This window comes from Camponotus vicinus, unplaced genomic scaffold (assembly GCF_025532165.1).
Source record: "Camponotus vicinus isolate PSW18456_S1 unplaced genomic scaffold, iyCamVici1.0 SCAF_5, whole genome shotgun sequence".
Taxonomy (NCBI): domain Eukaryota; kingdom Metazoa; phylum Arthropoda; class Insecta; order Hymenoptera; family Formicidae; genus Camponotus; species Camponotus vicinus.
The window spans coordinates 16720520-16733935 of NW_028141977.1; the positions used below are offsets into that span (position 1 = coordinate 16720520).

Sequence of the window (13416 nt, forward strand, 5' to 3'; positions counted from 1 at the left end):
CTCGTGCTTTATGAGCCGCTCGTCACCGATTTGACTCGTCGTTGGTCTTTCCTTCTTATATGAAGGATTTTTACAGGCATTTCGTTCCTCGACTATTTATCGCGCATGACGGAAATGACGTACTACTAATAGCGTCTTACGGCGCTAGTGGGAGCTTTATCGCGGTAAATATAAAAAAATTGTGTGGATTCGGGCACTTTATAAATGTACGATTTCACAAAATTGTGAAATGATGGGTATGCTAATATAAGGTTATTAGATTGATTACAATTGCTTATTTAAAAAATATATATATTTATTATCCCCCTTTCTCTCTCTCTCTTTCACAGCTCATACATGATATACAGTAAATATGAATTCGTATAGTAATATAATAAACGCAGTCTAATCTATCTTATTCTATATTTTTTATACTTATACTTTTTATGAAAATATGCAATAGTATAAAAAATTTTTATAATCTCAATTATACTCGACACTTATATAAGAATTAACTTCCAAAATGTATATTTTAATCTCACATCAGATATCTCAAAGTTACAAAATATTTTCTTAATCATAATTTTTTTTCAATCAAATTAGAAACAATCTTTCTAGAGAAAAAAAATTATTATCTGTTGCAATTTTCTAATTTTTAATACTGTGTACCTTTTTACAACCAAGAGAGCTTCAAAACAATTATAATTTTATTAAAATAAAATCAATTTAAAAATAGCTAAAAAATATAATATGATTACTTATTTTTTTCCTAAACTCTTACTTTCAAATAGCAATTTAAAACTATAAATTCAATTGATGTTTCCACTAAGAAAAATATGTTTCCACACAAATGATCTATCTCTAAGAAAGAGTCTTGGTATAATTTATACATTATACAGAAGTTGCTTCAAATCACTTGCATACATATCTTAATAATAATGCAAAGTGATTTTTATACTTATATTCAAGTAATAACAAAGATTAATTTTTTAAATTAGAGTACAGATTTTAAAATTTTTATCTTATCTTTAAGTAACTAAAAACTTAGTAACTAATTTATTTAACCTGAGTTGTTTACCTTAATTGTTATTTATCTTAAGTAACTAACTTGATTAAAAACATAATATAATTTCCTTCTAAACTCATGTTTTGTATCAAATTTTGAATCAATTCAAAAACTTAAGTAACTTAAACTTAAGTATATATAACTAACTTATCTAATCTAAGTTACTTACTGTAAGTTACTTTAACTGTTATTTATCTTAAGTAACTAATTTAATCAAAAATATAATTTTCTTCTAGATTCATGTTTTGTATCAAATTTACTCATTTCATTAAAATTTGTATTTGTTCATTTAAATTTATACTTAATTCAACACAAAATAATTTGTATATCATGATTGATTGAGCATTTCTTAATTATAAAAAATTTCTACATTTTTTATGAAGGTACCTTTAAAATCAGAGATCCATCCATATTTATATAAAAGCACAAGTAAGAACTGAAACCAACATCGCAATTGGAAAAAACATATATGCACCCATCCGTGGCTGGCAAATAGAAATTAATATATTAGTATCATCTATCTCATTATGTTCTATACCATCCTTAGTTGGTATTTCAACAATTATTCTATCTGCTGACAATGGATTTAAAGAAAATGAGCATTCAGTTGCATTTATACATGATTTAGACACATTTTCGTATTGAAAAGTTGGCTTATATATATCAAAAATCGTATAAATATCATTGGACACAATATCGTTATCGCTATAGAAAATGTAATAATAGTAACCATCTTCTTCCACATGATGGTTTGCTTGTGCGTGTTTACTACTGAGCAAATAAGAAATATTAGTACACTGATTTGAAGGTTCAAATTCATGAGTTAACAATATCGCTCCTCCGTAACAATTGAATAAGCTACTTTCAAAACTGGAAATGGATGAACCTTCGTTAGAACTAGATGTGAAATTTTTATTAGCATTTCCACCATGCCTGATGCCTTGATCTAATAAAGATGGTGGCTTTATAAGTTCTCGATCTCTTTTAAATCTTTTGATGCCCATCTCATTTTTTATTTCCTGTCCAACCATTTCTTTTTCATCAATCTTATCAGAATGCAATTCTTGTTTTAATTTTTGTATGTGCAATTCTCTATCTTGATCTTGCATATATTTTTTATCTTGTCTCATTTTCTTCTTTTTGTTTTTTCTCATCTTACGTCTAAGATGTCTTAATGTTCTAGTGCTATTTATGCTTTCTTGTTGATCATCTATATGTTTTTTGATATAAGATGCTGCAGTATTATATAATATATCTATATCTTTCAAATTTTCGTCAAGCTTATGTGATAATGTATTATTATTTGTATTATTATTGTATTTTATAAGAACTTTCTCATTTCCATCCATAGGATTTTCAGAGCTTACATTTGGTGTATGTATATTGGTAGTTAGTATATTAAGAGGCTCAACCATGGTTGGTTCTTTAGAATTAATTTCTTGTGCGTTTGATTCATATATTATTTTGACCTGTTTATTTGCACCTGGTAAGTAGATATCTGGTGCTTGCTCCTTATTGATATTGTGTTCTAACAAACCACAAGTATGTAGATTTCTTTCTCCTTTTACCACTAATATAGAGGCTCCTGGAAACCTAAATAAGCATTTTGGTTTATATACATTACATTCGTGTAAATAAACAAAATTGGAAATCGTATTTTTCATATCTTTAATTTATTGTTACAAATATAATAGTTCACATTATTTTTTTTTTACCTTGAACACACAGAGAGTGTTACAGTTGCACCTTTCAGTAAATAAAATCCCCAATATTCTAATGTATCATCTGGCAAACTCATGCTTTTTTTTAGCCTTAAATGCTTTCGTTTAGATGTTATTTCTGGTCGTTGAGTCATTTGAAAAGCATTAAAAGTGCCATTCATTTGTAAAGTGTGTTCCTATGAAAAAAAATATTTTTTAAATCATGTACATTATTATTGTTGCATACATAATTATATATTATCTATAAAATTTTATTAATTTTGTATTAATTCCATATATTCTTTTATCACATAGAGTAAATATATTCAATTGAAACTTTTTAATACATTTTTCAATACATTTTATGTTAAATCTTTTAATGACAAAATATAAAATCATAAAAATAATGACAATAATTAAAAATTAAATGTTTATATTTACTGAACAAAATATTGTTGAAATCCCATCGTTGATTTCCATGATGTCAGATTCTGTCACAGCATATGCAACATCCGCATAAATAATATGCCGCAGATACAAAGGAATTGCTATAAGCGTGATTGGTAAGACAGCTACCAATATACAGAAAACTAACACTCTTCTGATACCATGCATTTTTGCTACCCCTACCAATGTTAAATAAATTTGGCAATATTACTACTGATGTTAGTTGAAATAAGCAGAATAAATAAGCAGAAATTATTTATATGTGCAAAATGTAATATATACATCATAATTTAGTAAAGCAGATACTGCAATGCATTACAAATATATTAATGCAAATATATGTACAAATGCTTAAATATTGACGCTCTTACTGGATGTTATATAAAAGTATATTATAGATTATTAGATTATATTCAAAAGTGTAGAAAGTAAGAAAATATTTACATTTGAAAAAGTAATTAATATATACATATATATATACATACACAAAACTATAATTTGTGCCAAAAATTTATATTAAATTGAGCATATATAGAAAATAGTTTACAAGAAAAATTACTTTCTCATGCTTCTCAAATTAAACTTCGTAAATAAATAAATGCGTTCTTTTGAAAGAGGTTATCTCTTATCTTTTTAAAAAGTTAGCAGATCTAACCCTTATTCTTTCTTTACAAACTTTTAAACGCTTAGAAATATCAATAATTGTAATATTTACAATCTTAGCATTTGCAATCTTATATGAAACATGTATCGCATTTACACAATTATATTGCGTATCGCGTATGGTATAGCAATTATAAATTTAAAAATATTATATTTGTATTATTTTTCTCTTAAATAATTAAATAAATATGTGTTTCTACTGATTCATGATTTGTGAAATTTCGAGATATAAGATTTACGATACTTACTTTAATTCAAATAAAAATTAGTGCTAATGGAAACTAACGGAAAAAGAGGTTAGAGATTAACGAAGATAAAGATGAAAACTAATGAAAACAGAGCGCTATTGACAGTTTGATAATGAAAATACATGATTAGAAATCGACCAATGCAGTGTCTGATTCGTTGGTTGTATTGACAAATATGATTATCAATTTCACTACTAATGTGCTTGAATTCTCGAAGTATGCGTCACCCATATTTGGTAGATAAAATCGATCACTTGTATAGTGATTCGTTGCACTATCGCATTTATCTAATTCGAGTTTATCTCAAATCGTGGATTATTTTTGTAAGAAAATAATCTTTAATTAAGCAAATGGAAATTAATACAACTTGAAATGACTAAATTAATTATAATTAACAAAAATAAAAAATAAAAATGTGCATTTTTAATTTTTTTCTTTGAATATATTTGAGAAATTGTATCTTCAATCATAAGATATCTATAATGTTATTGCATATAATATATATAAAGATAAAACAGAAAATAATTAAAATATTATTGTATATATATTTAAATAATATGTATACATATATATATGTACAAATTATTTTCTTTCAATAACTTACTTTTTTACAATAAAAATTATTGTAACAATTATAATACTTTTATAATTATTATTATAATTATTTTTACACTTAAAAAGTAATACTGCTCAGTGCTTTATAGTAGTCGTCTTTAGTAGCAGTATGAAGTTCAGATATATCAATTTGATTAAATATAGTTTTGCCAAATAACGTAGTTTTATAAACCTAAAGTATGAAATAAATATTATTAATTTCTATAATCGACTTTCAATATAATTTAATTTATACTAATATGTTCTTACTTTTAATATTTCACTTGCATTAAATTTTTCTTTAAATCTTGCTTGATAATCTTGTTTGAATGATGTATTCATTAGAGTAGCATGTAATTTTATTGTTTCATATTCTTTCTCCCTCAAACCTGAAAATAAAAATTAATTAATAGTAAACAAAATATCATAAAAGAGCTAATATCAATAAAAATATATTCAAAAATTTCATAATAATTAAGAAATTATTATAATTATTATTTTAATATTTCTACAATATTGTATATGTAAAGATTTAATTCTTTTTATATTTTTTACCTATATCGACAAAATAATCAGCAATCTTATCCACAAGTTCTTGTAATTTTTTATTGTGCATGACTTGTGCAAATAAAATTTTAACTTCAGTGGGATCATCATTCATACATGCGACCCCTTGTAATTGTATATTTATTGGCCCAGCTTCTTCAAGAAAAGGACTAAAATAAATTATTTACAATTAATATTCTTTTTAAAAATAATTACATACTTGTATTTATCATATAAATATACCATAAATATTATATTTATATATCATTAACTATATGACCAATTATATGTGCAATTTAGGATTGTATGATCAATATTATTGTTATATATTTATGTAAGTTGATCAATATTATTGTTATATATTTATGTAAGTTGATATTTATCTTACTCTATGATTTTCTCTTTACAATTCATGAGAGCATCAATAGCTTGTTTTTTTTCATTATCATCAAGTAATTTGAGCATTCCAATAGTGAGATGTAACTTAGATGGTGTTTGAAAAAGTGATTCATCAATATTGTATGCAATTTTGTCATACTTTTCCAATACATCATTCTTAAAAGAATTATAATTATCCATTATTTCCTTTTTATTCAATGGGATAGATAAAAAATGTGTATAATGTATTTTCTTCCTTGAAGTTTCCATTATTAAGTCAATTCTATGTCTTGCAGCTACTACAGCTTTACGATCTGATGCAGTAATAACTGTAGATAAACATTTAATATTTAAAAATTGTAGTAATAGAAATATAAAAAGATTTAGAACGAATTAATTATTATTCTGTGTGATACACAAGAATATAATATGAATTGTTTTTACCAATATTTCCATTTTTTCCCTTTTTTGGTACATCTATAGTTGCTTTTGTTTCATTTTCCAATTTTTTATGTGTCATACCTTTTGCACCAATTATATATGAGTAGTATACTCTAAAATATTAAAATTAGACTAATATAAATTATTATTACATTCTATTGCTATATATCATTAACTATATGATCAATTATATATGCAATTACTTTTGACTTTAAATTTTGATTGTTATGTCAAATTGGCAAAAAAGTATATATTTGTGGGAATTCTCACTTGGGTACATAGAAGGTATGTTTGAAGCGTCCATTGTGAGGCACTATTTCTATATTAATTTCAGATTCCTCATCTGAACAAACTGATTCTCTGTCCTCCATGTAGGGAACTGATGTATCAATATTTTTCCAGGCACTACTTTCATAAAATCTATAGCAACGTCCATTAACCCAAATTAATTCTGGTTCTAATACATTCATCATACAAAATACAATACGTTTTATATGAACAGTCCTAAAATTTATATTAAATTGTCAATGTATTTAATGGTATATGTAACTTCTTGCAAGATTATAATATATAAAGCATAATAAAAAATTTAGCTTTGTATATACTTTCCAAATAAGTTAAAATATTATTCTTAATTTTTGTTGCTTATAAAGATATAAATTTTATAAGGTACTATATATACCTCAGTATATATATTATTTGTTATATTTAACATATACAATATTCAATCTACATATTATATCAATGGCATACAAAAATCTAAAATCAAAGTAGATAATTCAAATATATGAAACTCAAATAAAAAACTATAAAAAACTCGACATTTACCTAGTTACATTAGTACAAAGTGGCTCTTAATATAATAAAAGCAGCCACAACAATTGTGTAATAAAGCATTATTTATATAAGATTTTATTAACAGAACAGTCAAAATTTAGAAATGTAATTGTAATTATACAAATATTGACAGTAGAAGAGAGATACTTGTTTATATAACACTTTTCATTCATAAATATATATAGTCTGTCATAACTTCTTATATTCGTCCTGAATATTTCATGTATATATATTTGTGTATTTATAATAGTAATTTTTTTAGAATTTAAAATATTTTTTTAGAATTTAAAATATTTTTTTATTAGTTTGTTCAACTTATTTAATTAAAATTATTTTATTTTTCTTATTTAAATTATGTGGTATAACACATGTTATAAATTGAATAAATCGACATTTCAATCGAGAATTGTGTGAATTAGTATATAAAGATATTACTTAAATCGCACATCTTAAATTTAAGATTTAATTATCTCGTATTTTTTCAAATGATTTTCTTAATCTTCAGGAACTAGACATATAATTTCTTAGGTTAAGTAGTTACATGACATGTGTAATATGCAAATATGATACTGTTGCTACCATATAATTAAAAAGTAATTATTAAGCACTGATTTAAAAGTGTTAGTTAATCAACACAACCTGTTCACCTTTTTAATACATTTAACATTAGGCGATTTTTGGCGTCACTGTGGTATATCAACCAAAGTATACCAGATTCTACCAGAAAATTTTCGCGCGTTTGGTAGTTTGTGGTAGAGGCGTGGTTAGTCGTTTTGGTATCTAGCTGGTTGATACCACGCTAGACCAAAAATGAAGCAGGGTACAAGATGTTATGTACCAGAATAAGCTCCGCCTCTACCAAAAACAACCTTGGTACATGTACCAAACTATCGCCAAAAATCGCCTATTAGTGATTTGTTGACACAAATAGAATAGTATATATGTTCGTTTTGCTTGCACTTTTTACACTCAGATTCTCTGCTCTTTCTCTCTTTAATTTTCAATCCCTAATATATATATCACGGTTTTATATATATAATTATATATAGCTATATATATAATTATATATAGCTATGTGTGTGTTTAAATATATACCTTATTTCAAAGTACAGAAAATTTGAGAGTGCAAATGAAATAAACTTCTTCAACTCTTCAAAAACCCTGCATAACAGATGCAAAATAAGCCAGAGAGCTTATTCCAGTAATTATTTCATTATACAGTTCTCTAAACCAATTTAAATTTTATATCAGATGTTATATTTGATAAAATGTATGTCACATTTATTGCTTACATGATAGAAAATAAAAAAAATTTTTTTTAAGTATTCATGTAAGATTACGATCATTTAACTTCTTTCGTGTATTTTATCTTTTATTCATTTTTTTTGTATCTACATACTTTCTCAGTATATTTCTGATAATTTTATATTTTTAATAAAGTGGTAAGCTTTGTATACAATGTATTTACATATTTAGTTTCATACAATATCATCAAAGTTCTTAAACTTAGACAGAGATCTTTAATGGCGGAGATAGATAAAAACATTGACAGTATATACACAAATATATATATATATTTCTACAAATTAATCTATGTATAAAAATGTTTTATATTACACATATATTCTTAAAAAAAATTGATGCTTTGCTTTCACATATTTATATTTTTCTAAACATATTTCTATTACTTTCTTTTTATACAAAGTTTTCTGTGATGGAATTCCATTTTATCTTTACTCCCCCATTCAGATATCATAAATAATTATACACTTATTGATATTGCAACATTATAGTAATAGATAATAACATAGCGCATTAATACAAAACTGAACATATACAACCCAAAATCATGAAGTATTACAGTAAATAATGCAAATGATATTTTAAATCTATAAATTAATTTTGGTTTGATATTACATAATATCAAAGCAGCAAATAGTAAATTGCTGTCTTGTGTTTCAAGTAAACTTGTATAATTGTATAGACGTCCCGTCATCAGCAACAAATAAGGTATAATAATTGCCTGTAATAATAAATAATTTATAGAATAATTATACATATTATTTATATATTAATACAACATATATTAATACGATATATTAATACGACATACATAAATTATGAATGTGAATATTTTAACAAATTATTAAACAAGATTACCTGCCCAAAAAAATTATCTAATTTCAACATTAGTAAAATGTTGACAATCCCAGCTAGCAGAATAAAATTAATTCGATTGAATAATAATCTGTGTAACATAAATTTTGGCTTGGATATTTGTTCTGATAAACATGTACTTCTATCACTAGTATCATTTAAAAAGTTTTCATGTTTATCATCTTTGAATCTTGTAGAATCTTGTGATTCTATCTCTTTATCGATATTACAGATACCATTTCTAATATTATACTCTTCCAAATCAGCTTCTGTTTTAAGAAAACTGTTGCTTTCCATTTGTGGATTATCATCTGCAAAATATTTTTTAAATATATCAATCCAAGCCAAAAATTCATCTATACGTGTTATGTGAAAATAAATAAACACATAGAAAAAATTTTTGTATATCTAATATATATAGCATACATAAATATAAAAAATAAATTTTTTTGAACCTATAATATGTTGGATCAAGCTCATTATTTCAATTTATAAATATATGTAATGGCTTATTATACTATCTATGAAATCAAATTTAAACATGGTTTCAATTTGTAGTTGCTACATAATTTTTTTATAATTTTATCATTAGTGTATAATGTAACCTGTCATCTAATGATAAATATTCAAAATATCTGTTTCTTGATATGATAAAATAATATGTAAAAGACAAAACAATATACTACAGCATGCTAAAGCATGTACTTAACTAAGAAAACCTCAAGCATTCATGCGGAATATTTCTTCCAATATAATATATACATGTACATACATGTGTGTTTTGGAAATTTATTATATTTATTGGTCTATTTTATTTATTTGAATTGTTACTCACAAAATTTGAAACATTACTTTTCTTTATATCTTACATTTGCTTTCACATATATTTGATTTTTTTTAACTCATTCATTATATTTACCCTTAATTTTATTTGCATTATTGCTCGCTGTAATTTTACGTAAACGATTTTCCGAGTTTTCCAAGATTCGTCGTCTTCTCGCTTCTCTCCTGGCATTAGTTTCAGCCATAGTATATAATAATTACATCCAATAATGATAAACTTCTTTTTTTAATATACACTCATATAAATTGTGCATCAATCAAGAAGAGCTTTAAAGATTAAATAAAAATAAAACTAATTTGTATTCGTTTAGGTTTATGGATATTCATAGGAACAGATGAATACGCTTCTTTGAAAAATGAGGTTAGAGGATGACTTTTAGCGCCGTGCGGAAGTGACAAACTAAAATAGATCACGTGACGAATAATGGAAAAGTGATTTGAATCATGGACTGTATACACACCAATACAAATTGTGTATTTATAATTTGTAAATTTAATACAAATATATGACTGCGAGATTAAAATACATAAGTTGATCTGTTAAAATAAACTCGTACTTGTTTCAAGATAACTCGCACAATTGTTAGTATATATATATATATATATATATATATATATATATATATATGTAAATGATATATAAAATGTCGATAGTCTAATCCATGAGATGTCTGCTGCTGTCATCATCGTAACACTTAATCCACTTGGGTTAGTGTAAATTTCTATAAAAAAGCAAAGGGAAAGAAATGAAATGTTAGTATATGTATGATTCAAGAACAAAATTTAAAATATTAATATTTGAGATGGATTTCTCAGAATAATCCTCAATTAAGGGTGATTTAATTGATAATAATAAAGGAATATTTACATAAATAATAATTATATACACACAAATTTATTATATAAAGAAAATATATAATACAAGATATAAACTATATAATATATAAAAATACGAAAAAATGCGTGCTAGCTATACCCCAATAACTTCAATATACAAACAAGTTACTTATACATAAGGTTAAAAACGCAAAATATTGATATTAAAATAGCACCTGTACCAATAAATACATATTCTCTTACCATCTTCCAATTTTTAGTGCACTCTTTCAAGAGTGTTAAAAATCTTTGCCATACAGAAGCAAAATATATCTTATATATCTGTGTATGTGATTTGTGAGGATGCACTATTGATTCATTAGTGTTGCTTATCAATGTATCCATTGTATTTGTTGGATATTTCATTATATCTCGTAAATTGTTTCTGTCATTGTAAAGTACCAAGCTTTTTGTAGATTTATATTGTTTATCTAAACAAGTTGTAAAAAAAATTGTATAAATATTTTATAGTTTTAATAATTATGTAAAATCTTTAAGCTAAAATGATTTTTCTATTACCACTATCAATATCAGAAATATTTCCAAGTGTATACTGTGTATCAGTGCCCCAACCTGTTTTAATATTCTCTTTGTTTCGAATTCTGACTTTAAAGAAATCTGCAGCAATGGATTCAGGAATTTGCATACTAGATTGGCTGGGGCACTCTGAATCCTATTCTTTGTGTTTATCAATAGCGGTGTTGCGTTTAGATTTTAAAGTTGACTTTAGCAAATCTTGATGACCTTCTCGAATCATATTTTCCTCCCAATTTTTTAGTTCAATTTTATATTTTTCTGATAATCGTTCTGCTTTTGCTATATATTTATTTTTATCTTCTATTGTCAAATTTTTCCATTCATTACTCATATTCCTCATCCAATCCTACAAATACATCACAAAAAACAAAAGATTATACATTACTTTTCTACCTTTTTTTTTATGATTATCGTAAACAAATAAAAGTGTTTTCTCTTTATATACTCCATATACTCTAATTATTTAAAAAATGAAGTATAGTTTATGCAATCTTTTTTTATTAACTACTAACATGCTAGTTTGTTAGCAAAAAAGTATATTGTATTTTAAATTTAGTAGTTATTTCTTTCTCTAACACGCAATCAAATTAAAACATTTCAACTTTACTAGTTGCTAACGCACTAGCATACTAACAGCTAGTAAAAAAAACATTGTATAAACTATATTTAATAAACTTACCTGCTGTGATATTTGTGAATCTTTGACCATCTTGTTATCTTGCATGAATAAGACATAGGCAGTTAATGGCCGCTTTGGTTTCCCAAGTTCTGCAAGTTTCTGTCACAGAAATAAAAACATTAATATCACATATTATGTAAGCAAATTTTCAGATTTTAATATAAAATCTTGATATAAATACTTGTTTAATTTGACTTTTTTCTAAAGCATGCTCTTTTTTTATTAATTCTTTTTTTATTAGCATCTGCTGATCATCGGTTATTGAGTTCTTATATTCCGTTAATTTTTGCTTATACACAGAGCTTTGTTCCATATATTGCTTTTGTAAATTCTGTTTTACTGTTGAATCCACTTGTGACCATTGTTCTGCTACTTTCTTTAAAATTTCTTTATGTGTATAATTGGGATATTCTTTGTGAAGCTTGTCTTTTACAGAGAGAAAATATTGCATAAATGCATTTAATGGCTTCTTTGGTTTTGGTGGTAAAATATCTTTTTCTACACTGCGTTTAAGTTTGGATACAATGGGATCTTGTGTAGTAGCCAATCTCCTATAATAAAAAATTAAAAAATTTAGATATAATTTACAAAATGTTAAATATTTGTTTAGTTCTTATTTGTTTACACACTCGTTTACATCTATAAAAGACAAAGATTTAAAAAATAAAATATTATAAACATTTTCCTCCCTATTTTAATATCTATTTTCTCCAATGTATCTTTATCAAAACATATTCTGAAATAGTAATAATTGTGACAACTTAAGAAATAAACTCACAAATTAATCTTTATATGATCTTAAATTTGAATAACGCATAATTTATGTGTTATTAAGAATTTATTACATCTCATGGATAGATGTATTGTTTCACAGCGTTAAAGCATGGTAATATATCAATTTAAAAATGTTTAAATAACGATTCATAATAGAAAATCAACAGAGTAATTGGTTTTACCTTGTACATGACAAATTAATGCCATTAATAGGAAATAATAACCTCCAGGTCGTCATTATCATGGTAAATGTGCTTTTAGTCCTACTATCAAATAGCCTTCATCAATCCTAGGTTGTGTACGAGAAAGAGAGAGAATTTTTTGTATTAAAATTATTCTAATATTCTTAATTATATCGACACATGGAAAACAACTAGAAAATAGAGTTACATTCAAAAATCTTCAGTCGGAAATTCTCCTTTTTCTTATTTTATTTTTGGATTGTTTTAGACCTTCCACCCACCGAGCCTAGCACGTTGAACTAAACACGATAGTAAACCATAGATATAGAAAATCTCAGTAAGTATTTTACGAAAAAAAAACGCCGGGATCGTACTCTCAGGATTGCGTTCCAAAATTTTCTTCTTGGAGTAACGTTTGATTAGCCAAATGGAACAAAAAAATTGTTTCCTTTATCCTGATTGGTTAATC

General features: G+C 25.1%; 2 protein-coding genes across 4 annotated transcripts; both read right to left on the reverse strand.

Annotated features, from left to right (window-relative positions):
* Positions 1–274: 274 nt before the first annotated feature.
* On the reverse strand, positions 275–7880 carry LOC145972582 (uncharacterized). The gene is made up of 10 exons (XM_083101329.1): positions 7547–7880; positions 6333–6566; positions 6066–6175; positions 5632–5950; positions 5253–5413; positions 4968–5086; positions 4817–4890; positions 3187–3259; positions 2761–2942; positions 275–2638 (listed from the first exon to the last, which is right to left on the reverse strand). The coding sequence occupies exons 1-10, from the start codon at positions 7564–7566 to the stop codon at positions 1459–1461; spliced, it is 2472 nt and encodes an 823-aa protein (XP_082957455.1). The 5' UTR covers positions 7567–7880; the 3' UTR covers positions 275–1458.
* A 575-nt stretch (positions 7881–8455) lies between these two features.
* LOC145972584 (transcription factor A, mitochondrial) lies at positions 8456–13336 on the reverse strand. Of its 3 annotated transcripts, XM_083101330.1 has the most exons (7): positions 13156–13336; positions 12948–13054; positions 12173–12542; positions 11992–12090; positions 11295–11658; positions 10980–11206; positions 10468–10621 (listed from the first exon to the last, which is right to left on the reverse strand). In XM_083101330.1, the coding sequence occupies exons 2-5, from the start codon at positions 13007–13009 to the stop codon at positions 11449–11451; spliced, it is 741 nt and encodes a 246-aa protein (XP_082957456.1). In that variant the 5' UTR covers positions 13010–13054; positions 13156–13336; the 3' UTR covers positions 10468–10621; positions 10980–11206; positions 11295–11448. The 3 variants fall into 3 exon arrangements, with proteins under 3 accessions (XP_082957458.1, XP_082957456.1, XP_082957457.1); XM_083101331.1 differs by lacking the exon at positions 10468–10621 and having other exon boundaries at positions 10773–11206; XM_083101332.1 differs by lacking the exons at positions 11992–12090; positions 12173–12542; positions 12948–13054; positions 13156–13336 and adding exons at positions 8456–8922; positions 9060–9367 and having other exon boundaries at positions 9976–10621; positions 11295–11441.
* Positions 13337–13416: the final 80 nt, after the last annotated feature.